We start from the raw sequence: 27,836 nt of genomic DNA, 5'->3' as shown, positions 1-27,836 counted from the left end.
GCCCCGCTCCTCGGGGGACACGTTTGCAGGTTTCTCAGAGGTGGCTGTCACGCCCGGCACACGCACCTCGTGCGACACGCAGCCCTCTCGGGCACCGTCACCCTGCAAAGGACCTCAGGGGAACCGGGGGACCCTCCGCCCGCTCCCCGCAGGCGCCTCGCCTCAGAGAGGCGGCGACAGCCCCAGCACCTTCCCGCCGCCGCGCGTCCCCCACCTCGGACACCCCCTCCCACCCCCCCGGGCCGGGGGCGGCGCATGCGCGCGGCGGCGGCAGCGGGGCAGAGCGGCGCGGGCAGCGATGGCCGGCGGGGAGCAGCGCGGCGCGCCCGGCGGCCCCGAGCGGGTGGCGCTGAAGAAGGAGATCGGGCTGGTCAGCGCCTGTGCCATCATCATCGGTAAGGGCCCGCGCCGCCGCCGCCGCCGCCCGGTGCCCTCGCGGGGCAGCGCGTCCCGCCGCTGCGCGCCCCCGGGCAGCGCCGGCAGCCCGTCCCGCTGGGCTGAGCCCCGCGCGGGGCGGGGGCTCGGGGCCGGCCGGCGCGGCAGCAGCGGTGGTGAGGCGAGGCACAGCACCCGCGGGCAGGTGCACCGGGGCTCCAGCTCCCCGCCCGTTACTGGTGCCAGGAAGGTTACCGGGCGATGTTGCATGGGACGGCGCGTCTCGGCCAGCGGTGAGCTGGGTGGAGGGAGAGAGCGGCGGACGGGACGTTTCGTTATCGACGTAACGAAACGGGCGTTTCGTTATCGCTTATAATGCACGGTCCTTCTTGAGGGGCCAACAAAACATGAGTAAAAGCCCCCTCTACCCCAGCCGTTCAGCTGAACACAAAATCGTGAGGTTTTCTAAAGCGTTCTCCTTATGGTCTTCTGAGCTGTTAAGGCCTATGCGACTGTTATTTCTAAGGCTAAAACAAAAGTTGATTCTTTTATCTGAGATTGGGGTTCTTCAAAATGAAGGTTGCACCTTGGGCTTTCAGAAAGCCGCCGAACATCGCGGGACCCGCGGGATCCATCGCGGGAGTTGGCAGCACATGCCGTTGTCAGCGATGTGCTCTCCGCTTCCCGCGCCTGCTGATGGCTGGCAGAGCCGCCGACGGTTGGTGCCTTTTCCGACAAACCTTCTGGTTTGCGATTCAGAGCTGCCAGCCAGGGGGCTGAGCCTGCTTCTCCCGTAGCAGAGTCTAAACTGATAAATTGGGGCAGGCTGTGCTCAGCACCTTCCCTCAGCATGCTCTGTCACCGCGGTGTCTGGGCTAGAGAAGTGGGGGCAAGCCTGGGGAAGGAGCAGTTTCCTAGCTGAATACAAGCAGCCTGAACAAACCCAGTGAGCCCCAAAACCCCATCGGAAGACCCAGCCATTGCCTTCTTCATCATGAGCTGTTGGAAAGACTTGCAGTGACAGTTGGGGCAAGGTCTGTGGCAGCACAGGGAGATGGCAGTGGGCACGACTGGAGCTGCCGCATCCGCGGGAATACACTGTGCAGTAGCAGAATTGGCCGGGACACCCCATTGTGTCTGCGCAAATGATGTCCCCACGCTTGAGGAAGAGGACTTTACTGCATACTTCCTATAGGTTATTGTACTATCCTGTACGATACAGGGCCATTAGCCCTGTATCCCTTTATGCCCCATTCAGGTGGATAGGGTCTTGCAAAAAATTGAGAGAGAAATTTTAATGCCATTGAACAGGATCTCTTGCATCGTGGGCGAGGCTATTATATAAAAGGAAAATATTTCATTCTATTCCCATAGTGAAATACTAAGATCTAATGGGCGGCTATAACTGCAGTTTGTGGGAAGATGTGTTCTAAGTATACAGACATACCTTTACATTGAATCCTTTGGCATATTTAAGGGGGAAAATCTAGTTTCTGGATCTCAGTGGAGCACAGATGACCTTGTGTAAGAGTGGGGTACTTGTGGGTATTCAGCGAGGCACAGTGCTGTAAGTAAGGCACTTCCAGGGTTAGGTATCGCCTGAGTTGCTGCTGGCCATAGGGGAGATTTATGGCATCTATGTCATTTGTTAGTCCTGGTATTAGATAATTGTATCTCAAGACTGCTACCCTGCTCTCTCAGATCCCTACCTAGTCAACCTTTCATCAACCTGACTCATTTGCAATGTGTTGCAAGCAGAATACATATGTATAACTCTTGTACAAAATAAATCTTGTGAAACAGCCTCTCATCTGATCAAAGACATTTCAGTAGGGAAAAATATTGACCTTTATGTTAAAGTCTAGTACTGTCAAGCAGTTTAGGTATTAGAGAAGGTTATCTGCATTGCCAAATAAAGCCTAAAAATTCTGCTGCAAATTCCCCTATATTTTGATAAAGGAAGTTTGAAAAACAACCCTAGGATCCTGTTTTTGGGATTGATTTGTTCATGTGCAGGTGGGTGAAGTTACATCATGTATCACAAAGTCTTCAGTAACAAAGTGATATATAGTAAGAGTGTAGTATAGCTTGTAGATATCACTACATAAAACACGACAGCCTATAATAAGAGGACACTGTAAATTATACCAAACCAGCTTGCAAGCCATTATTGAGTTAAATAAGAGAAATGTTATTTAAGACTCTTTCAGAAAAAAACTGAACTCCTTGATCTGAATTGGTATTAGGCAACCTGTTAGCTCACAAATTTTCAGTATGATAAAATTTAACGTAAGGGGAAGACTTCCTTCCAAATGATTGAATGAAAAAATGGGTGCAGTCGATGTCATAGCCTTTTGAACTGATGACAGACCAGGACTCTTATGTTGGCTGTCATGATGGATTTCCCATTTCTGGGTGGGGGAGCGAAACCCTTTTAAACATCGGACTCTGATATGTCCCATGGCAACATCATATTTCTTGAGAACACCAAGAAAAAAGAAATTACCTTTGAAAAAAAAAAAATCTCCTCTTGCTCTGCATGGAGCTAAAAGAAGATTATGCTCTGTATGTTTCTTTCAATGTTCTTGTAGGTTATCTTTATGCAAATAGCGTATAAAAGTGCTGCAGATACAGAAAATGTAAGAGGATATTTTTGCATTATCAAATTAAATTTCGATGCTGTGATCTGTCAGTATTACAGCAAATGCTCTGTTTTAGGTGACTGCTCTACAATTCTAATCAGCTGCAGGATGGATATAGAGAATGGTAATCTTCTAGTAATTAGTTACAGGAAGAGGAAACACGAGGGAGTATTTGGAAAATACTGTAAATATGAGCCTATAAATATGTGATTAATAAGCTCATGGTTGCCTTCTATACACTGATTCTGCTTGTTTAAAATAAAGCATTACATGATTTGTAGTTGGAAGAATAAAAATCAGATTGTCTTCTTTGTGCTCCCTAGCATAATGAAATGAGGTTAAAGAGAAGGCTTGGAGGTATGAACACCACTATCTGGTATATTTGAGAGTATTCCCCAATAATGTCAGGGTCTCTCAATATTTCATAGTCCATAAGGACCCCATGAAATTTCATAGTTGCACCTGAGGAAATAAAAATTACCTCTAGGTGCAGGTACATTGCTTCATCCAGCTTAAACATTACAGGCTTCTGGCTGTTATTGCTATGAAGATGTTTAGTCTGCCCTGTGAACATGGGGCACATACTGGTTTGGGGAGCAGTGACTCTGTTACGGGAGGGCAGAGGCAGCCCTCATCCTGCCATCCTGCCAGCTGCCCTGCAGCTCCCATGACCTGTGCTAATTCCCTGCAAAGCAGGTGTTCTTTTTCTGTCTTCTTTCCATGTTTTGAATTATAGGACAATTTTCTTACTACTTTTACAACTGAGATATTTGTCAATATAATGAATTGCCATGCCATCTGAAGACACTCACAAAACATCCTTTCAAATTTTTATCCTCTCTTTATAGAGGTTTGAAAGGCTTTGCCCTAAGAAATACCAGTTCACCTAACAGAAAATATTCAGAAAAAATCGCAGAACAAAGTACATCAAATTAGGAATATAATATGCCTGTCTTATATCCACCCCACAGGATGGTCTCCTGATTTCTCCCAGCAGCCTAGCTTTCTCACAACATATAAGGCTATCCTTCATTATTTATTTCTTTATTTTTTGCATACAGACAAGCCTACTTAGAGAAGAAGGCTGTTTCCAAAGGTTGTTTCATGTTGAGGCAGAAGACAAACATGATGTCCCTCTTTGGGGCATCCTAATGTAAATGCAGGTGCTAAATAGAAAACCTTTTTGTTTTAATGCTAAAAAGAGACTGATACTTAATGACTGTAAAGCTGAACACAGTGTTTAGTATTAGTAACAAATCTTTCTGGCAATTCATCTCTGCCACAGAATTTTGGGAAGTGCCTGAGACTCGCTGTAGGAGCACCCAAACCGCTCTGTGTTAAACATGGTTACGTACAGTGAAAACAAATCTCTCACGGGCTCCAGCTATTAAAAATCTTCTAATGTACTCAATTACACTGCAAATTAAGCTTTCCAATACTCAGATGAAGTGATACAGCTTAAAAAGTAGTAACATATGTGCTTTATTATCTACTAAATAATAACTTACAGATACTACCTAATTGCTTGAAAACCCAATTAGTATTTATTTAACAGACACAGAAATCTATGCCATATTTGATTCAACAGTTATTTTATGCACTTTCTACATAGCTGGCTTTATATCTTATTTGTAGAGCTATATGTGTAATTAAGATTATTGCACATATATCTTTTCTATAAGCACAGGCATATTAGCTGTACAGATAAATTCTTATTCAGTGCCTTCAATGAGAGTTTTGCCTATGTAGACGAAAAACTGAGTAAGAAGCTCTATGACTTCACTCTGTGTAGTTTCTGCCACATTCCACTGTTCTTTAGAGAAGTATAAGAATTAGAAACAGCAGCCTGATTAAAGGCCATTACCAGCCTGCTACTTTTGGTCTGAATAATAACATTCACCATCCTTACATTAGAAATGTACATGCAGCTGTATACACAAATTGCATGTATAAGACATTTAACAAGAGATGTTTGACTGGCATTTTTTATACAGATCAAGTAGTTCTACATAAAACAAACAGTTAAACATCTCTTAAAACATTTGTTTATGCAGCTTGTAAAACTGCATGAAAGTAGCCATAGGGTCGCACTCACGTTATGAAGTCTGTTATATACACGTGAATGATTTTATGTGAGGCTACAGAAGACCCATTAGGAGACCTACAAATTAAGCCACAATAAAATGTCAGCTAAAACTAAATACATCTCCTTATTTTGCTGAGCACAGGCGGTCAAGTTATCTATGTCAGCTGACTTTGGGTTGCTTAAAAAATGCTTGCAGTGCTTATTCTACTCACATACAAACTTGGTGTAAGATCCCCTGTAAACAAGTTCCCGATTCAAGTCCAATTATAGTATCAAAACTGTTATCAGATGGCCAGTGAGCAATATGTTCAGTTATTGCTACTTCTGGAAGTAGCTTTCTGAAATGTGTCTGTTCATATCACCCAGAAAACAGCACACACTCACTTTCTTCCATAGCTGATGTCAGTCAGCCACCTTATGGATGGTCTCAGCAGAACGCATGCAAGCTGAAAAGCCCCCTTACGTTGGAGATGCTTCCTTATGTCAGGATTGTCCTAATATGTGGTGCAAATTACTGTCCACATCATGATAATCCAATCAAGGGAATGACCAAATAAATTTCCTGGGTTGTCATTATACCTGCCTGGCATTGTACTTATTTACTAACAATTGCGTATGCATCTACAGGGAAGTTTTCATTTACATAAATATCACTTCCAAGGGCAGCGCTCTGAGATGACACCAAGTTCAGAGGTATAATTGCACTGGATGTGATTTTTGCTGCTTGCCATTAACAGAAAACTATTTACCAGCCTTCCTTGACACTGTGTTTCTTGCCGATCTAAAGTGCCCTAAATCCCACAGATGGTCGTTATAGACAGAAGTCTACTACAGGATTCAGCAAGCTGCTAGCCTAACACTGGGGAAGGAGAACACATGGAACTGGGTATAGCCTTCATACTCATGTTTTTCATTAAAAAAACCAGTAACTTAAGTGGAAATGGATAGGTATTAACACCAGCTACTTGGTGAATCCTCTCTGATCATGTTTCATACGCCACCGTTGCTTAAGGAGACTGGTTATTGGTCGTTGAATCAACCGGCACCCATAAGATCTATCTCTTTATCAAGTAACATATCAAATCATAAGGAGATCGTTCCTAGACAGCCCCGATGGACTTCACTGGAGTAGTACCCAAGTAACAGGACTGCAACAGAAGGAGCCAGGTATGAGAAAGACAGAAGAAAAACACCGACATCTCTAGGTGATCTCTTCCAATTTCTGTGATCCTACCCAGGGTCACAGAAAATGGTGGTGTTGCACAAGAGTCTTCTCCCTCTCTGAATCTGCGTGAGAGCATTTCACTTTTATAGCTAGCTGAAGTTTCAGGACACACTTTTGTTTGCTGACTTGTGAGAGTAATACAGATTTCTTCAGTGGTTCTCTCTCAAAAAAAAGTGTTTCTAAAAAGAAAGTGTCTTATCTCTGTTACACACCTTGCTAACTAGTATTTTGAGCATTCAGTTCAACATAGCACTTACTGACGTAGCACACAAAGTATTTACACATAGATGACTGATTTTTTTTCAGGACAATAATTTAGGATCTAGCTCTGGACTGTAGAGAAATGTAATTCAACATCTTGTCCTCTTATAAATGCAAATTATGGTTAAATAAAGGCAGGAGTAAATTTTTGTTCCAGATAAACGGCACGTCTTCCTTAGCAGCGAGAAACCACAAAGACACTTTTGAGGCACTTGTGAAGATTTTTTTCCACACAGTCCAGAGGCTTAGGCTCAGGTTCATAACTACTGAAAATTACATGTCCAGGTTCCATATGTACATAAAAGCTGATAGGTGTCCGTAATTTGGTATGATACCCAGTATGAAAGAGAGGCACATACTACTGAGACAGATCAGACCCTACATTTTGAAAGAAACAAACCTAGGGATGCCCATCCAAAATGCGTTGTGCAAGTTACGTTTATGGCGTGATACATTTTAGGGGTGATACCATGTTCTTGTGTTCTTTGAGGCTGTGCCAACAGACAGTTATCCATCAGGATCGTTTAGGGTAGCCTTTCACCTGAGTTCAGGGAGCTGAAAACAAGCTGCAGTTTCACTTGCAAGTAAAAACCATGGCAAAGTTCAAATTAGCTTGGTAAAAATCCAGGGAGATCCTGCAGCTTCTCTGGGCTAGCGGCTTACCTCTGAGACTGAATTTACAGAGGGAGGCAAAAAGGAGCTCTAATTAGAGCTCCTTTTTCCTGGCAGGGGAAAAAAAAAGAAAAAGAGAAAAAAGCCTTAACTTTATATTTTTCTTAACTGAGTCTTTCTGGGCATAGAAAACGGTTTTGTTTGTCCACAGATGTGCCTTTCTGCTGCAGTCTGTATCCAGGAGTATTTAGCACGTGAAGTCCCTCATGTAAGAGCAAGAGCCAAAACAGCAGCAAAAAAACAAAGTAAAAAACGTTAACATGAACAAATCCTTCCCATATGATCTTCAGGAACAGCAGTAGGGCATAATGAAGAGTTTTTGCAAAAAAAATGAATTGGTACTTTATAAAGTCAGTGGTACTTGAGCAAAACTTAGAACATTTGTAACACAATTCTCTTTCCAGGTTATTAACTGTCAGGTATTCATTGATGGTGGTTTTGGTTTGGGTGGGTTTGGTTTGGGTGGGTTTTGCCAGTTGATTTTTTTTTCCTTCTTACCTTCTAAAAAAGTAGAGAATTCTGACTGGAACGCAATGACTCTGATCAGAAGGCGAAGCGATGGGCTTTCTGCAATGGATGTCAGTAGTTTAGATACCCTGCAACAGAAGCTCTCCTTCTTCCCTGATAGATGAAAAAACAAAGGTAGCATCCTTTGGTAGTGTCTTACTCCTGATCTGGCAGTACAGTGCCTGCTTTCAGCGGTGCCATAAATCTCCACTCGTGTTCCCTTTTCCTGTGCCTTGCAGCTCATTTCCTTCTAGCATAATGTAGCCTTTTCTGTTCAGAAAGTCTGTTCTGCTTTGGCAGGCTCACAACAAGCAGAAATGGTTTGGTAGAGGTTTAGCTTTTTTGTGTTTGGAGCTTTTTGTGTGCCAAACTTTTCCTTTCAAGACCCCGTTTTTTGTTGGGCTGCAGGGGGAGTTTCTACTAGCTGCCACACTTTTTTGTCATCTTGATTGCAGCATGATAAAATGAGAAGGCATTTGTCAGTACCAAAGTGCCCCAAATATAAAACATCCTAACAGTGTTGTTTTTTCTGCTGGTCCTGAAAAACCCAGAAGTCTCCCAAAGAGTTCTGTAGCAGATATTCCACAGCAAAGAGCAGGGGGCCAGCAATCCAGCATGGACTGAGCATCTCAGCATCCTAATTCCTTTTTAAATGCCTGTATCCCTCTCTGTATAGTGAGAAAGCATAGAGAATATGCAAGCGCTGTTCTCCTGCAGATGAAAGCCATATATAATGGTAAATACATTTCTTCACATGACAGCCTCCACAAAATCTCTTTATGCAGTATTAGTTTATTCTCCTGATGTGTTCTTCTGGCACTGGCCTCTGCAAGTCAGGGCTGAAAAGCAAGATTAGAGGAGCGGTTGTCTACAAATTATTCCCATCTTCAGGAACTTGTAGATTCTGTTTTTCTGATTTCAGGGTAATGAATGGCCCAATCTGCTGTTAGGGTGAGCGGATTAAATTCTTGCTCCTGGACATGGTTCATCATCTCTTTCAGACAATAGAGGCAAATTCCACTGGATCTCAGAGAAAGAAAGGTGGAGAGGAATATACTGGTGATGTTTAAGCCTGAGGAATTTCTGTATCATTGAGTAATGGAATAACCCCCACGGCTGAATTGCTCCAATTCATTTAACACTTTCTTTAGAATAGTACCAACACTTACAGAAAAATAAAATCTTCCTGCATCTGAAAATTAAGTTGAAATTTTTCATCTGATCTTTAAATACTGTTGTAATCACACTTCAAACATGGGGATTCAAGATCAAACATAGCATTAAAAATCAGTAAGACTCCAGAAAGGTTACTTCTGACTCCAAGAAATAGGTCAGTGATCTGGATGAGTGGCAGTTTTTCTGCTGTGAAAAACAATAGCTCTTTCATCAGTTACATGGAGCCGCATAATCTAGATCAGGCCAAACATCTTAATATAATATTCCACAAAAATTATGTTTTAACAATATAAGGACCTTATTTAGAGTCACAAAAGCCATGAAAAATCAAGTTAAGGAAGAATCTCATTCTATTGAATACACAGGGTCAGAGAACTAAAATCCACAATATCATATGGTCTATGACAATGAATCTCACAAGGCTGCCCATCACAAAACCTCTAGTTCACCTGTGACACTGGACAACTCACAGCCATGTTAATTATGCTACATTAACTCTGGGTCAGATAATCACACAGGGATGAGGAGTCAGGCTAGAAAAAGTTGCTCTCTTGAAGTATAGAGATGCATTCAGAGAGTGGAGGACAGAAGTTGAGCTCTGAATACTGAAATGCCTTCTCTATAATTTAAGCAGTTTTGCAAAAAGGTCATTCCACTTGAATACACGTGCATGACATAATAAGCTACAGGTCTGACAAGAAAAAGCATCATTAGTCAGCTAGTCTCTTGTAGTTCCTAAGCGTCTTCCATCTTTTTGCTGTTACATTGTGCAACCACAGTGAGACAAGGAGAAAAAACTATTAGCACATGTCATATATGATGGGTTTTTAATAGTCCCATATTGCGCTGTGAGATTGCTCCTGCTCGGGCCCCACGAGGAAGGTTGATGAATCCAGAAAAGTGTTCCTTGCCTCCCTGCCAATCCATGCCTTGGAAAGGATCAATAGGTGCTTCTCCATAAACCTGAAGATAATGACTGCCAAGGAATATGAGGACTTACAGCTTTAAGCTGTGTGCTTTTATATCGTAAAAATTCATCCTTTTGTACAAAACACCCAAGGGATCAGTTTTTCTTAGGAAGTTGCAAGGAATGGACTGAGAATAATGAAAACGAGGGGTTGAGTTCCTTCTCGGATTATTTCCAAATTCTTTAGCAGCTCTCCTGAGAGCTTAATAGAACAGAGTTTGCTTGCTTGTTTTTAGGGAGATCATCTCAGACTATATTTAATTTCCATTTCCCCATGACTTTTTTTTTTCTCTGCTCAGATTTTGTCCTGTTTTGATAGCAGACTTATTTCTTTGGTAGTTGGGATTTCAAGCCTTGTTTTATCACTAATTTAAAACAATGCAGACAGTTCTGATGTCCATGAAAGGGAGATGAAACCATTTCAGAAATGGCATTCTAGGACTCCATAAACACAAAAGTTTCATCATTTCTGATGCTCTTAAATGCAGTCTGAAAACTTGAAAAGCCATACATTTAGGAAACATAAATAATCAGCTTTTTTTATAACTGTCTTGAAAATAGTAATAGCATTAGTTAGTACAAGAGAGCAGAAAGTATCCAACCTTGTTAAGCTTCCAAACACTGTACTTAAACTGAAGTATATTAAAAAATGCTGAATCAATATTTTAAAGAATAAGGGAAAGAAGTATTTGATTCTGGGTGGTGTCCTCACATGCCTAGCCTTCAGCTTGGAAGGGATTTCTATTTGTATAATAGAATTAAAATATTTGTAATTAAAAAGAAGCTGACGAACTACTTTTTTGTACTACTGCTAGTAGATCTTGTTGCAATAAAGCCATTTCTTACGGTAAACTCTGCCAGAGACCAGTAGGACACAACGTCTACATGTTTGTTGGTTGTGGACACGGCCAGTTCCCTAGCAACGCATTAAGGTTTAAGCGGACTATTACAAAAGGTACCCAAATCCTGTACGTATTACGAGTGCGTACAGAAGGAATAGCTCCCCTTTGCGCGCTCAGGCTTCCAACGGAAGATTAAAGACCCTTTTCTTAACAGGTCCCAAGTCTCTCAAATCCTACTGAAGTCAACAAGAGCCGAGGACTTCACTGCCTCATAGGATCAGGCCCTAAATTAAATTAAGGCAGCTAGGTACGAAGCATATTAGTCTGTTATTACCCACATAACAGAGTGAGGCTGGCAGTCATACCGGAGGGAAGCTGGGTGTGAATGGGCCATACTGTGTTCAGGTTGCACAGCACAGTGGAGAGCGATGGGGACAAGTATAATCTGTTCTCATTAATTAAAGTTATAGGGGGCCAGTCTCGCACACTCCTTTTACCACAAATCTAATAATAAAAACACTTGTCATTGGCCAAACATGGTCAGGGCACAGGAGCTGCTCAGGCAGCCCAGCTGTCCTTTGCAGCGGGTAAGGGTCGTCAACTTGATTTCAGAGACAGGGAAAGCAGAACGCAAAGGCCAAGAGGAGCAAAGTCACTTTCAGCCACCAACTTGCAGGACCTCCCTGAAGACAGGTCTCTGAAAATACCATCTATTGAAATCCCTATGTTTCCCTTTGTGGCCTTCTGAGATAGTCAAGGACTTCTCGGCTGAGATTTAGCTGCTCAAAAGCACCAGAACTGAAAAAAACCCAAACCAATGACAAAACTTCTGTGAAGTGACATTTATAAAGAGCCTATTTCAAGCAGAGGTCTATTGTCTTGTTTTTCTTCTTTCCTAGTTACCTAAAACAAGTCAAACATCTCTGATCCGTGGCAGAACTAGAACAGAAAGTGTATTGTAACCAGGGTCCTATACGTTGCAATGGCAGGGGTGTTCAGGTCTGTGTTAATCTGTGTTTTGCAGGATTAGGTAATTTAATTCCATATTTCTGTGTACTCAAAACATTCTGTAAACAGGTTTTTCCATCCGGAAGGAAGGAGTGACATTTTTTGGATGAGATTTTTTATACAGCTGGTCAACTGCTTAGACAAACTTGAAACATAAAGACATCAGTGAGCAACATGAAGTCTACTAATTCTGAAGATAATTAATTTCAACAGATAGTTGTGGTATTTGCTAATACAGGATTCATATGCACAAAAGAAAGTTACATAGTAATATTGCTAACTCTTGAGATCATATTACAACACGTCTTTCCCAGATCATAGATATTTAACAGCTTCAAGAAAAGCTGACATTTCTTTTGGAAATAAAGAAGTTTCTAGTTCTTGTTGGTAAAATAATCTAAATGTATTCTTTAAAAATAAATAAAAGATTTAAAAATAAATAAAGTCAAGATTCAAGTCAGCACCAATTTCTAAATACATGAGGACAGCAACATGGCATTGTAAGTGATTCCTGTAGAAGCGTACACTAATCTGATAAGTATTTGTAAATCTCATTTAAACTCGGGTTAGATAGTTATTAAAGTGCACTTAAAATTAGGTGTGAGCTTTAAATCAAATATCATTGTGCAATAGTTGTGCACACCCCAGGAAACATAAATACCCTTTTTTGCTTTTAAATTCCACCTCAGTTCATTGACCATGGTGAAACATAAGCATATCTGTGTATTCTTTGCTAAAACAGAGACAAAGCCATGTAGAGATGTAACGACACCATGCTGACAGAGGTAAAACTAACTACACCAGATTTGCTAACACAGATTTACAACCAGAAGAATGTAAACTTGAGAGCCTGAATGATTTCCGATCAAGGAGCTGTGAAACCTGCAAGAGCAGCAAGCTTTGCTAAAGAGCTCATGTCTTGTTTACATCTGCATCCAAAATAAGGTTTGTGTAAGATCCCAGGCAGCGGCAGTAGAGCTTATAGGAGATTCTTAATCAATCTTTCTTCCCAATAACGTAACCTGAGCTATAACACAACAGGTGGTGTGTTTGGATGGCTTGTTACTGCTATTTTCATATTGCTTTGGTTTAAATATATATTGCCTAGAATTTCAATTCAGGAAGGTGCTGTCATTATTTAACTCCTTTACTGTTCAGGACAATATTGAAGACAGCTTTACCTTAAAGTTTAACATGCTTAAATTCTCGTGATACCCCTTCAGAGACTGAGGATCAAGTGAGGTCTGGTTTAGAGATGCTCTTCTTAATGGATCCCAGGTTATAATGTTGTCACAGGTTTGCAGAAGCTACATAAGCATGGTCAAAAAACTTGACCAACTGGCCTGAGTCTGAGCATACTTTTGCTGGGCTCATCTTTGTGGCGTCAGAGCAGGATGCATAAAACCCGATAATTTGAGAGAAAACCAGGGGCAAGAGTGGGAATTAAGTTTTGCCTTATTTACAGTTCGGCAAATCAGTTCAAGCTGTGTCTTTTCTCCAGACCTGGTCATTCCTAATGCTGCCCCGTGAGTCCCCCTGTGTCCCTTTGCTGCTGTGGAGCCCTGGGGCAAACACAGCTCACGTGTGGGTTCTTGGTAGCCATAGCTGAGGGTTGAAAGGGCCCCAATGCATGCAGAGATAAAATTTGAATTCGCAGCATTCACTTTGCTGAACGTATGCATATTAAAGGAGGAACATTTTTCCCAGCAAAAAGCTGCAGAGCAATACTGTGCGAGGTAAGCAGGGAGGTGCTGCAGTGGCTGGGGAGCAGGGTGGGGGTCAGGGAGATGGTGCCAGCTTCCAGGCTGGTTTCTTCCACTAGAGCCTACACTCATCTAACAAAAAAGATCCTTCTGTGAACTTGTATTAGAGTACTGTGTGACTTTTGAAATTTCATACAGCCATTTTGTTGCATCTTTCTAATAAGGCAAATGGTGATACTTCCATGAGGACTCACAGCTTTCAGGAATGGACAGGAAGAGGCTTTCCCACTGGGCAGCAGTTGCTGATAAATTTTCCAGATTGTTTGAGTAATCTGTTTACCATGCTCAGTCACAATGAGCAAGAAGAATAGAGCTAGGGGGAGAAGAAAAAAAAAAAAGACAACAACCCACAGCATTTTCCATGAAACAAATTATGCTTAAAAAATGGTCTGAGGGTCCCTGCCATTGGCATGAGTAGGGCTGAAGACTCTGGGCTGGCAAAAAGCTGTATCTGTCATACTGTCCTTGTCTGACCCACAGCACTCCCCAAACACAGCTGAACCCTTTGGCTGTTATTAAAGCTAAGTTGGGGAGCTTTAGAGCAGCATTTTGTAATTGCTTTTCTTCTTGATAAATACTGAAAAACATTGCAGGTGCAGAGGGCACTGTGAGAGCCATCCCAGAGCGCAGCTGTCACTTGCGGGATTTCTCAGCCAAGGGACAAACATTAAATCAGCTGCATGGGCTGGCATCTGCTTCTTAAGCCGCTATGGGGGGACCTTGCTCCACTATCAGTTGCTTTCCTTAAAATCAGGATTTATCTGGTAGTAGTCAGTCACACGGTGTCCTAGAGAAGACCCCCACCTCCTCCAGCATGCATGCAGGGCAGGGCATTAGGAACTGCCCATTTCTACATTGGGGGATTTAATGACATTTCTGCCGTTTGCAGGTAAAACTCCAAGTCAGGAGGATATTGAGGTCCAGAGAGCACAGAAAACAGATGTCGGATGGATAACAAGGGCTAATACAGCATAAAGCTACACTATTTATAGAGATGAGTGTGCAGTGCTGCACTTTCTTATCAGGGCAACCCAGGGATTTTAGGAACATTAGAGGGGTTTCATCTACATCCCTCTTACAGCCTCAATGTAGGTTTAGCATTCAGTTTCTCTTTGGAAACTAGTGGAAGGGTTGAAGCCTTCTCTAACGCCACAGGAGTGCTTGGCTTCAAGGGTCACAGCAGCTCCTTTAGGTGCTGAAGCCCCACAGTCCAGGGGGTAGTTTGGCCCCTGTTCCCCACAGCCCCCTGCGCTGCTGCCAGTGGTGATGCAGCGGGACCCACCAAAAAGGACTGCTCTGCAGCTCTCTGTTGGGGCCCCTCATCTTCACCTGGCAGTACTGCCCTGCCATAAACCCTGCTCAAGGTCCCTGGTGCCAGGGAAGAAGGCAGGAAAGGAAGGTACAATATAAAGCTCAGCAAAGGTGGCTGGTAGTAATCCCCACCCGGACACACAGCCCTACTACTGCATAGGCTGCTTTCAGTGCGGCAGCGTGCTAGAACTCACTCAGTGTTACTCCTTCGAGAATATCCCAAGGAAAATACCACCTAGTCCCTAGGAGAAGACTTTTCCCAATATTTCTGCTTATCGTTGCAGCGTGTAGAGAAGGGCACAGGAGGCTGAGGTTTGCTCTCTGTGGTAATGAAATGCAGCCCACATATCCCAACACTGGCAAGAGAAGAGGAGAACAAGTCAGAAGTTAAGGAAGTGGAGAAATCAGACCAAGTACAAGAGTCAGAACAGAGGAGCAGGAAATAAAGCAGTGGACTGTGTGCCTGAAAAGAGCAGACAGAGCCTGCAGCCGCTGAAAGGATTAGCAGAATAAAAGGAGTTCCCAATTTAGAACAACAACAAAAATCCTATCATACAGGCTTTAACTTCTCCTTTGATATAAACACATTGCAGCAGCGTTACTCAAATAAAACAGAATAAAACCATGCACTAGCAGACATCTGTCTTCTCCTTTATTATTTCACATGCTCTTAAGAGGCCTGATCCCCGGCATCTCCTCACCATTTATCTACCTTAGTGCAGGTCTCTCCTCTGCACGTCATCTAAATGTTTGGTCTCCAGTGCAAGGAGGCATCACACAGGTGGGGGGCGGGGAGTGATGGGAACAACCATATCTCCTTCCAGTTGCTAAACTGGGCCCTGCAATTTTGAACATGCAGATTTGTAAATTAATCTATCATACCTAGCGTACGCCCACATACGTACTCAGAGGAGCATGATGCTTGCAAGCCAGAGAATGGGATCAGAGCTTCCAGTGCTGTTTTCAGTTAAGGGAGCATTTGCATTTGACTCTTTAAGTACTATAGTGATAATATCGCACATCACATCTTTTGCAGTGAGGTCATTTACAGTAAAGATGTGCCTTCCTACTGCCAATGTAATCTTTGAATGTTATTCAAGCAGTAGATTATTTTGTGACAATCATGTTATCAAAACAGAGGCTTAAAAGCTTTCTTGATGAAGTTTCTCTTGGTTAGCTGCCTTCCGTAGAAGAAAAGCAATTGACAAATTATCACTAATTTTACAAAGAGGAGATAAAACAGCTAAACCCTTTCAGGAAGGCAGAAGTTTTAAACTGCCACATCTTTCTGTTTGTAAGCTGCTGGGTACCTTGGCAGAGGTTGGGCTACTACCAGTCTGAGCATGGTCAGCCTCGTATGGTAAGCAGCAGGCTTCAGCTGAACAGCGAAGTCCTGCAGTCCCATAAACGCACCTTGCAGCTTTTGCAAGTAGTGCTTTTCTCCAAGGCTGCTTTCCACTGCTGGTGGAAAGTCATTCCAAACTATTAGTTGTTATTAAACAGCTTATACACCTTAAGCCAAAGCCAAATGTGCAGCTTACTACTTTTAAAGAACTTTTCAAATGGCCCCAGATATATTAAAGGTCCCGGGAAGACTAAGGTTAGCAGCTCTCATAAGTTTGATTTCTCTTCTCTAGATGGTGAATTTTTCATCTAATTGCAACAGAGCTTCCTAACACCCCCAAAATCACCACAGTGCAGGCTTCACGTACAAGCAGTATCCACTTGCTGTCTCTGCTCATCAGTTCTCTTTGCAATTTAATCAGTCTTACGTTTTTTAAAGTGGCAAAGACAAGAAAAGAGAGGTTCTTCTCTCTGAAGGGAAAGAGGCACGCAGTCATCTTGCAAACAGGTTGTTTGAAGTAACACTGGGGAAAACAGCAAACCAAAAACGTGCCAGACACGATGAGGTTCCCTGAAGTGCAGGTTAAGGATGATATTCCATCCACGCTGCAGCTCCCCGAGCTATCCAGATGAAAGACGCTTTCCAGTCCCTCATGTTTCCCAACTGATGGCACTGCTTGATTCCGCCTTTTTCCTGCCATTTGCGAGCTCCGTCCAGCCGCGGGGACCGGCCCGGGCTGTGTCGGTGCGGAGCCCGGCGCGGCCCGCAGGGGGCAGGGGCGGCTGGCGGGCGGTGGCTGACCGCGGGGCGGGGCGGGGCGGGGCGGGGCGGGGCGGGGCGGGGCGGGGCGGGGCGGGGCGGGGCGGGGCGGGGCGGGGCGGGGCGGGGACCGCCCCTTCCTGCACCCCGCAGCCCTGCGCCCTGGTTTCCGGAGAAAAGGGGAGGGGTGGGAAAGGCGGGCGTCGGTTTCTTTGGGGTTTTACACTCGTTAAAGGATTTTTGTTTGCTTGCTTTTCGTCAGTGAAACAGTTTTGCAGGAAACTGAGCCTGGCTGATTAAATGTTCTAGTCGGTAAAAGGCAATACGATAAATGGCAGGCATCCCTGTGAGGATGCTGTGGCTCATTTTAAAATAGAGATACTACATTTCAATATACAAATGTTAAAATGATTAACAAATCTCCGTAGTATCTTATGCAATGGCAAAATCTAACCCTAGGACTACAGCAGACTATCGCACCCTCTGTAAGACCGCATGAGTTACATTAGTGAAGCTGGGCCTGAAATACTGACTTCCCTTTACTCAGGTCTCTGTTCTAACCACGCCTTCACCGTTAGAAAAACCTGGTCCTTCAGGTCCTCATGGACTACACCTGCATTTTAGTGCTCAGTAGGCAAATATCTTCTTTATAAATCTATGTCAAGTTACAGAAAGTGCTTTTGTCAGTATTTTCCGTAGCCTAATTTTTAAAATCTTTAAAGCTGGGTGTAGCATAATCAGATTATAAATTCTTAAACCAGTAAAATCCACTTGGAATGCTGGAATTATAGTTTATCATGACTGGTCATGTTCTTACTTGCTAGGAATTTTAACATAAATATTTGAACTGAAGTCAGATTTTAAGATCATTTAATTTTGTTGAATACCAATCCCTGTAGACATTAAATTATCACTGTTATTTTTATAGCCATTTTTCAGTTTTTCTTTTACAATCGTATTAGCAGAGGAGCCATAATTCATTTTCCACTGGTATAGTAGTTACATTTCTTACTCGCATACGAAGTTAAATGGCTATTATGTTAATGCCAAGCTCTATAGATTCTTTTATTCTTCATCCATTCTTCATTAAGAGTTTTCTGAATGCTATTTAAAAGCAAAGAAGTTCAAGGCCATTACATGAAATATCTAGAACACTGCCACATAGCCTAAATTCATGCTTGCCTAGAGGTTAAGAAAACGCACTTGGAGTGTTTGCTGGTTTTAATTCAGCAGAGTCCCTATATCCTAGTAATTTTTTAGGCCTGAATGCTTTGTTGTTTCAGAACTTCACTTACCCTTTGTATTTTAAGGGGACACACACAGGCACGTATAATCTCTTGTATTAAATCCTACACTTCTGTTAATAAGCTGGAGAGGAGCAGGGCAAAGGCCGAGCAGCCCCTCGTGCCCGTCCATCCCCTTAAGCGACAAGGCACAGCTTTGGTGCACGGCAGCCATCACGCTCCCGGCACTGCCAGCGCGTGGGTCAGGGCAGAGCCTGAGGTCAGCCAGGGCAGAGAGCAGCAAGTTTATTTATTATTTACTGGAAATAAATAGAGCCAGTGAGACTGCCTGTTCTGCCACGAGATTCCCAATTAGCACCAAACTTATGAGCTACGCATGTTACTTCTTGGCTGGTTTTGTAGGTGTGTCATGCCCTGAGTTCACAAACAGGCAGTGACAATCAGAACCAGTCACTAATGTCCTCAATTAGGAGCACTTAACTTCTGAGAGTCAGTCTGTAACTGGCAATTAGCTGGACTGGAGGCTGCTTAGTTTAGCAGTTTTCTGCTAAATAAATGTATAAATAAATATCCACGATGAGTTACATCATCATCATCAGTATTGATATAATCCACCTCATTTAATTTGGATTTAAACAATTTGTAAAGCACAATTCGTTTTGACTAGATTTTTTGTTGTTGTTGTTAAACAGTAATCTCAAATCTTTACAGTATTTCATACTCAAATAAGATATATTTATTTATTAACTCCCAGGCAGGATGCAAAGCTTCAGCACTTGTTTAGGAGAGCTATTTTAAGCAATGACACAGACTGTCATCCTGTTAGGCTGAACAATGTCTACTTAGATGTGGGATTCCTGAGAGGATGGGTAGACTTTTCATTACTCTTCTATTCACAGCTATCAGTGAAAACCGTCTCAGTCTACTGTTGAGGATACAGTATACCAATATATCAAAACAAAGCTGTAACTGAAACCAGGCTGGTCTCAAACATTTCATTTAAAAAAAAATAAAAATTAAAAAATATCTCATTTGCTACAGCTTCATAATAAAAAGACAAATAATGGCTTACATTCCCCACATTGGCACTGAGAAAGGATGCTGGACTTGCCCTTCATAGCCGAGATACCCAGACCATCTGTTACAACTGTAGCAATGAAACACCCAATATACAGTTGGGGATATAATCCTTGATGAAGCCGACTACGTGTTTGACCGTTGTCTTCCTAAGTGCTGCTCTGGTTCAATAAACATGGGCCGCACCTCTGCAATGACGCTGACGGAAGCAGGACACCCGAGTAACACGGGCTTTCCCTCTGCCAGCACTACCTGCCAGAGGCTGCCTTCGAGCATCGCACCCTCCCCACGGCGTTACCTGCAACGTGCCACGAGTGCTGGGTGACCTGCCTTGGGCTTTGGAGTACCGTCTCCTGAGGACCATAAACAGCACTCGAGGAAAGCAGGAGTCTGGCAGGACTTATGCTCATGAACCACACACAGTTTTTCAGGAGTTGCCCACTGTAATCCTTCACTGAACAACTAGTCACCAACTAGTCACTGACTGCAGCCACAAAAAAAGGCGCAGAATTGCTTTGTTGTTAATACTTCACTTTGTGGGGGAAAGAGCTGCTTAGACAAATTTCTAGTCCTTGTTACAGACCCATTCAGAATTTCAGACGGGTAACATAGATCTTTAATGAAATGCACAAGCAGTAAAAAGGCATGAGTGATGTTTCTTTTTGCTAACCACACAGGAAATTGCTTAGTTTTATCAGAAATACGGTCTCTAAATACAATCAGTAAAGCCATTCTTAAAGAACTGCTGAATACTTTCAACAGGCTGCAAGATCCATTTTTACAGTCCACATGGATTGTGTGCTGCAGATAACTAAAGATGCCCTAAAGACTTTGCATGCTAAGTGGATATACGAAGTATTACCAGGTCCCTTTATTTTCTCACAAGCGTGGTGATATTTAGTCTTTTCCTTCAAAGTGCAGTTCTTGAAATGTTTTAATGAAAATTCAGCTTTTGTTTAAAGGTTGAGTTTCAACTGCCATAGTTACATTGAAAAACATCAAAACCTGACCCCAAATGCACTCTCATAGTTCAAAAGCCAGAGGCGAACTGAAAACGCTGGATTTTTCAGTAAAGCCCGATGCCCTAATTTTCAAGTCAGTACCACGGTTCTCAAATGGTTTAGCTCTGCACAAGGAGCTGACCTACAAGCAAAACCACATGCTGCACGTGTAAGCGACTGGTCTGGGAAACCCATCCCAGGGCCAGGTCTCAAAGTCAAAGTTACAAGCACAAAAGATCCCAAACGTGATGAGAGGAAGGAGTGGAAATTTGAAAGGACAGGGGGTTTGGCTTTCTGCTTGGCAAAAATCTGGTGTGGGGCCCACTTCCACCAAGTCAGTGGAGATGGAGCGTGGCTGGACAGACTGAACTCGCTTCACACCGGTTCACTGCCATGCCACAACAGCTGGTTTGGGTTAGTCCGACTTCCAGCAGGCTCTGCGGCACCAGCAAGTGCATTGGGTCGCAGCCGCCCTGGCCATTTGGGCTGTGGGTGCGGCTCACAGAAGACGGGCTGAGCTCCATTCTCAGATAAAACCCCCCAGCAGCAGGTTACAGCGCCGCATACAAAGTGCAGCTGAGAAAAGATTTGCTCACTGTTAAAAAAATTTAAAAAGCATAAATTCCAATATCATAAGATTTTTTGTTTTATTATCTGCATCCTATTGTCTCACCATAGTCAGTTGCCACAATATGCACTCTTTCCCATATACAGCACAGTATTTTGTCATCTCTTATATCTAGGTATATGTTGCCTTTTTTTCCCCTTTCACAATAACTCTTGAAGTGGTATTATTCCATGAGAACCTCGGCTTTTGTTTAAAAATGACGTTCCTAACCTTCATGAGTTGTTTTAGAAAATTGTCAAAATCGGAACCATGAAGCCTTAAAAAAAAATTACAAAACACAGAAGGCAAGTAAAATAGCCTGGAATACACCACTTCTAAGATCTTATCCAGTGTCATGATTTTTTATTTTTGGACCATGTTCAGAGTCATTTTCATACCCTAGAAAAATGGGGGGGGGGGGGGGGGGCGGGGGGGGCAGAGGGGGGAAAAAAAAAGGGAGGAAATGGCTGTGTCTTGTCACCTCTCCAGTCAAGTAACACATCCAGCAGTGCTGCGCGGCTGAGCGAGAGCACCCCAGGGTCTTAGTGAATGTGTGTAACTAGCAGCGTGGGAGCAGATCACCCAAGGTCTCGCTGGCTCTGGCAGTCCTGCCAGGGTCATCTTTTCACACCAATGAGCAGCTCCTGAGCAATTTTATGGGCCAGTTTCTCTAAGTTAAGAACAAAAATGCTTTTCTTTAACATCAAGCAGGCATAGCTGTGAGGTCTACCTTTCTCCCCATCCCCATCACAGACCATTGTTACTGTGAATAAGCAAAAAAATAAATTCACACAATTTGTCAAGTTCAAGGCTCTCAAATACCTCTTTTACAAACTCTCGACTGACTAGAGCAGAAAGAGGATTTCGTTCCAGAGGTCAGTATTTTTGCAGGATGTCTTTTCAAGGTTCATTGGTGGGTGCTTATACAGTGCTGGACTGAGGACAGATTCTGTCCTGCAGAAAACTGATCCTTGTTTAACGTTAGGAATATGAGAGAGCTGAGCAAGTGAGTATCATTTTTTTTTCTTTATTATTAGCGGGGACATTTTCACATGCCAAGGGAGCGGGCTTGGGCCAGCAGACAGAGACAAACTCGGGCTCATCATCCCACTCTCCCCCCCTTGGCACACTTCACCTGCCGCATTTCACATGGCTCCATCTCTCTCTCCATCCTCCGCTTTTGTGGCGGGCGTAACGCATTGAGCATCTACAGTGGGCTTGGGGCTCACGGCACCACAACACGAGTACGGATGTACCTTGCCCAAGCAGTTGTGCTGTGTGAATACATCAGTCCCTCCTTAGGCTTGATCTGGAGGTGGTGAGAACATCGCCCACATGGGAAGCTCATAATTTAGCGTTTTTAGATGAGGTGCTGTTTACTGTGATTGCTTAGTACGGATTTGTTGGGATTGGTCACACAGCTTCCAGTAACTGGCTCATACCTCCCAGGCAGGGTTAAGGCTGTGTTATTACCAACAAGAATTCATATATATATAGTTCTAGACAGCCTATTCTGTATTATATTTATAAGATATATCCATGGCATGAACATATACGCAATTCAAGCATTAGTTTCCTTTCAGTTCAAAGAGGTAGTTTTGCAGCAAGAAACTCTCGTAGAGTCCATGAATAAGCAGAGAAAGTGGCTGTTTTACATGAAGGAATTAATTTTTTCCATCTATTTACATCTTAGAAGAAAAAGTAAATGCAGTATCAGGAGTACCAGCACTAGTAAAGCTGAAACAAATTATCCCTGACATGGTGAGCACAGTAACAAGAGTCTCCCTGAACTGCACAGCCAATTTCTTTCTTGCCCCAGAGTTGCTCACCAAATTCCCTCCAGTTCCTGATGACCGAGGCTTGCTTTGAAATACCTATTTGTAGGTAAAGCATCTGTCTTACTGCTAAGTCTTCTGGCCTAAGAACTTCTGCTAAGGAATGCAAGACCTCCTGAATACTCTGCTTCTCATCAGACAGTTTCTGACATCTCATTTTCTTGAAGCGTTTCAGCATCTCCACCGTATCTATTTTTAAACATGTGCTACGCCAAGTGAAGCGAAGGTACTTCCCAGGCACATTTACCACATTCATGGCAGGTTTCCATAAGAACATTTTGTTTTCGGAAGGGGCGTAGCACTTCCACTTCTGCTGATACGGCTTTTGCACATGTTGCAAGAGCAAAATAATAGGAAATCCATCATGAGCTTGGAAGAGAATTTTGCCTTATCATATATTCATTCATGAAGGACATTAGATTTTTTAAAAATATGATTAACTACTTAATTTAACAAAAAAAACCCTGTGAATGAAAGGTATGAAAGGACCATCCAGAAGGCTGCCTGTTCCTTCTTGTCCTGCTACTTCAAGTAGCTGCACCCAGAAAGCATCATCCTTAAACAAAAAAAAAGTACTAGCTATTTCCAGCTCAGTACAGACTTGCACACGAGGACTGCTTTGGCATTCTTGCCCTAACAGGAGGGCACCGCTCTAAGCCACGCTGTGCCATGGATGCCTCCTCCCCACAGCAATTTGGGCTTGAGTAACAGCCGTGCTGCCAATGCCCCTCGCTGCCCAGCGCCCAGGCAGCCGGGGACGAGCAATGCCCTTTCCTAGCAGTGGAAACTCAATGCACGGAGAGATTCAGGGCTGTGACAAAGCCAAATGCAAGCATTTAAAAAAACACACCGTAGACTTTCTATCTATGCATTGAGACTGCACTTTATTACTGCCACGCCAGACGACTGCCACCACCTTATCTCTGCGGTTACACCTTACCGGGACTCGTCTCTCTCTTCCTGGGTTCATCACAGCATGGCCTGATCACACTGCTTCCCACGGCGCTGCCGACACTTATCTCCCCATTTCCCCACCCTTCCCAGCCCACCAGCAGGTCTGCCCATCACACTGAAGCGGTTGCACAGGTACAGAAAGCCAGGCACGCAGTCAGCTCTCACCCCCTCGCCAGTGTGTAAGCCATAGCAGCGCTCGGGGGTCACCCCATCAGCCCCACGCAGCACAGGTCTGCAGAGACACCGTGCTGTAATGTTGCACATCCGCTTGAAGATTTGCTAGATTTCTTGTCCGTTATCACTTTGGGGGATGCCACGCTGCGTTTGGATTCTATCCTTTCTCCATGTACTGACACAATGAAAAGGTGACAGAGTGTGGGGGTGGAAGCTCTCACCGAGAGCTTGCTGAAGGATGGGTATTTGCATCTGCTGTTTGTTGGCAAAAATAGCAGCAAACCTGAGCTAAGGTAAAAGAAAGCACTGAGCAGGAGGAGACGGTGTGAGAGGAGCCAGGGGACTCATAAATGAGTTATTCTGTCTTTGGGCGATTCCTGTTTGTTCAGTACTGGGGTTGCCAGAACAGGAACGAGTGCTGTCCCATCCCAGAGGCAATTAAAACCTACAGATCTGTTGTGGTGAAAAGCAGTATGTCCTAAATTCAGTATGATCCCCAAAATACCACTGGCTCCTCCCAAAATTGCTGTATTTTCAGGTGCATTGATCTGTGAAAAATAGATACACACAGGTATCTATGCTGGCAGGTAGAGGATCATTTTTAAGCGTCTCTATAACTTAAGGCCTTCCTCCATATGCACAAGTATAACTGTTACAACTGCAGCACGCAGCAGCGCCAGACTTTGTCAAGACAGTATTTAACTCCTAAGGCAGGTATTTCTTTTTCAGCTTAAATTCAAGATTTGTTACAGTCCCTGAACAGGGCACAACCAGTCTTCCAGAAAAGCTTGTTTGTTTTAAATATGTTGCAACGCTTCAGCCAGCAGGAGAAACTATGACCAAAAAGCCTCATAAATTTTACCAAGTATTATGTATGCTTTAGCAATACATTAACTCCTCATCTATCTTCTTGAAAGATTTCACCACTCCACTCCAGCCGTGTAGCTTCCCAGTAGGGAAGACCCAGAACAAATCTATTAGCACTATGAATAATATCGTGCGACTCATCCACATCAAAACCCATTCCTTCAGCACAAGCTGCCGTGATTAATGCCGTAGCAGTGGTTAGGGCTCCCGGTGCTAGTTCAGCTAAGGGACAGCTATATTTAATTTTACTGTTATTCTAGTATGATCTAGTTTTGATAACATCTACATCCCTGATCTGATTTTTTTTTTCTTTAAATGCATAGAAAGTGCTTCTCATCCCGGAGGATGTCTATCCCACCTGCAGCAGGAGGTCTCAGGTGGGAGATGCCTCGGTCTTCCCCAGGGATTCCCTCCGTGGCTAAAGATCTCAACACTGCCAAGATTTTTCTAAGCTTTACCCTCAATCTCCTCCATCACCATTTAAGCCAGTTATTTCTGGCTTAATCTTATCTGTGCATCACGGACATTAAAGAAAGCAGCCCATGCACACAAAAATGTATTCCTTACAAATGTTGTCTGTACATTTGCAGACTTATCTTCTCTCGTTCAGCTCCTCTCTAGAGTAAGCTCCTCTTCTACAGAAGTCGCTTGCTGAGCCCTTTAACAACACACTAACAAATCTTTTTTTCTTTTGACATGGCTTTCCGGGATGATGTAAGATTTAACAATGTTGCTTTAAAGGCATTATCAAAATTTTGGTGCTAATCAGTGTATTTTCTAAAATGGCAGCTGTGGCTCTCAACTTTCATCTACAAAGAAAATTACTCTGGCCTGCCTGTGCCCGTGGAAGGACTCTTACACAGGGGAACATGGCCAGCTGCAAAGCTTACAGATTAAAATTAAATGTTGAAAAAAATTTTTTCAATGCCATGCCTTTTTAAACCGATTTCACAACTTGTGGGGGGTCTGCATCAGTTTCTTTAATCTGTACTGCTATTTCCTTACTGCTGTGCTTGGCCAGCCTTACTTGAAGCTGCCGCACCGCAGATTGAGCTGCCTGGGGGCACTTCGCAACGTGGTTCAACTGTACATTGAAAAGCCAGCTTTTACACCAACACAGCCCTCATATGCAGCACTGCCCTTTCACAAGCTGACATGCCAGCAAACAGGAAAGGCACAGCACACGTCCCACCACCCCATCCCAAGAATGTCTCTTTTATCGCATTACATATTATTGTATTTAGTCAGATTCTCTGGTTTGCCATTGCAGTGCTATACTAACGCTTTAATACTCAGAGAATAGCTTCACCTGTGGTGAGGCCCTCGCGCCAGAAGCAGCCCATTGCTCCAAGAAGCCTGAAACCCTCTGGGCAATCTGGCAGGGATTTGGCAGCGGCAGGGCTGCCCCCGCGGCCTTCCACCCTCCTGCTCTTCCTGGGAAGCGGGCACCTGCTTATCGGTTGCCGGAGTTGTCTATTTTCTACCTTAATTTCATTTCAAAGCACAGATAGAGTATCTGGCTTCAACACGCATGCTGCAAACACACAGCTAAGTACAGGCACAACCAGGGCAGACCAGCTGGATGAGCTGCAGTTCTAGAAGCTGCTTTAAGAAATGCGAGGGCAGAATTGAAGCCAAATGCAGCAAAATTTGGCATAACTAGATGTGTTTAGGGAACTTGCTATGCATTGCAAGCTGAAAAGCATTTATAAAGCAGAGGGGAGGAAGAGAGCTTAGATTTGATGACGCATTGGTTCAAAGGCTGCCCAGAAGCGGGTTTAGATGACAATACCTCATTAATGACCGGTATCCTGTATTTTATTTTCATGTCTACACTGATAAAAAATTCTGTTCAACAGTATAGGCTGAAACTCAACTCTGTCAGTGAGGATTTTAATACTAACTCATAATAAAAGAAAGCCCTCAGCAGAGTCCTACAACAGCAGGGTCTTCACATCCTTTTGGGAAAAGAGTGCTGTACAGCTATCGCTCAAAAAGTCCCAAGACTGACAAAAAAAAAAAAATCTCTCCTTCCAGACCGTGAGCAGCTATGAAGCACCTCTTGCAGAGCATTTCCCGCTGGTCTGGGAGGACAACCATGCCCTGCCCCACGCGAGCAAAGAGCTTCTGTGATATCCAGCACTCCCCTTCTACACCCAGCACTACCTCGGCTCACACACTAATTAAACAAATTTGGCAGGACAAAGTCCACATTGTCCAATATTTCAGTCACCCCACAATATCCCTTTAAAATCTATGGGCAATGACTAAGCAGCACAGGTATTGCAAATATAAAATGTTAATTAATTTCTAATATTTGAGACTTTGAGATGACTTTTCAAGCACAATCTTAAACCTGCCCTGGTGGCAAGAGCACCTCTTGGCCCCTACATTATAGATAATGCTACAGAGGGTTTCTTGACGTCCCACCCCTCCGAAGATGGGCCTTATCTTGTTTAGATTCCCCTCAGGAGATGAAAATCTTCAGTACAAAGACACTTCTAACTCCTTTCGATAAAATACTTGGGCATGGCAGGTGACAGCAGCTGTCTGAGTTTGTGCCACAAAACCACTAGTTGCAAACACAGATGCTCACCCGAGTCTTACCATGCTTCAGCAGAGCTGAGCACGCGCTTACCGTCCTTGATTGCTGATAAATGGCAACGCTTTCCCCAGGGCGTAATCAGATAAAATACAACCAAGCAAAATGCAGAAGAGAGGATTTGGTGGGCGGCTCTTGTTTGGTTGGGTGAGAGCTGTGGGTTTGTTTGCCCTTTTTTTTTTTTTTTTTAATAAAAAAAGAAAATAAAAGTGCATTTCTCGCTTTCTTTTACCTCACTGCAAACCTTTTGTCCTTTCCAGGTAATATCATTGGTTCTGGGATCTTTATTTCTCCAAAAGGAGTTTTGGAGCACACCGGCTCGGTGGGACTCGCTCTCATTATTTGGGTACTTGGCGGCGGGGTGGCTGCCCTTGGCTCGCTATGTTATGCCGAACTGGGAGTCACTATCCCCAAATCAGGAGGGGATTATTCCTACGTCACAGAGATTTTTGGTGGGTTAGCTGGGTAAGTACCCTATCTCTATAAAGTAATTTGAAAACACGTTTATACTAAGTATATTAAGTGTGGAAAAGATA

The 27,836-nt window shown here is 43.5% G+C and overlaps 1 protein-coding gene across 1 annotated transcript in view; it reads left to right on the top strand.

Annotated features, from left to right (window-relative positions):
* Positions 1 to 255: 255 nt before the first annotated feature.
* The window catches only part of SLC7A10 (solute carrier family 7 member 10), a 44,918-nt gene continuing 17,337 nt past the window's right edge, over positions 256 to 27,836 (top strand). Inside the window, 3 exon segments of the mRNA XM_075509876.1 lie at positions 256 to 297; positions 299 to 395; positions 27,561 to 27,765. Of these exon segments, the coding sequence (XP_075365991.1) occupies positions 256 to 297; positions 299 to 395; positions 27,561 to 27,765 (344 nt within the window).

The sequence above is a fragment of the Mycteria americana genome, chromosome 8, assembly GCF_035582795.1.
Source record: "Mycteria americana isolate JAX WOST 10 ecotype Jacksonville Zoo and Gardens chromosome 8, USCA_MyAme_1.0, whole genome shotgun sequence".
Classification (NCBI taxonomy): Eukaryota; Metazoa; Chordata; class Aves; order Ciconiiformes; family Ciconiidae; genus Mycteria; species Mycteria americana.
Note: the sequence above shows the minus strand (reverse complement) of the source record. Positions and strands in the feature narration are given on the sequence as shown.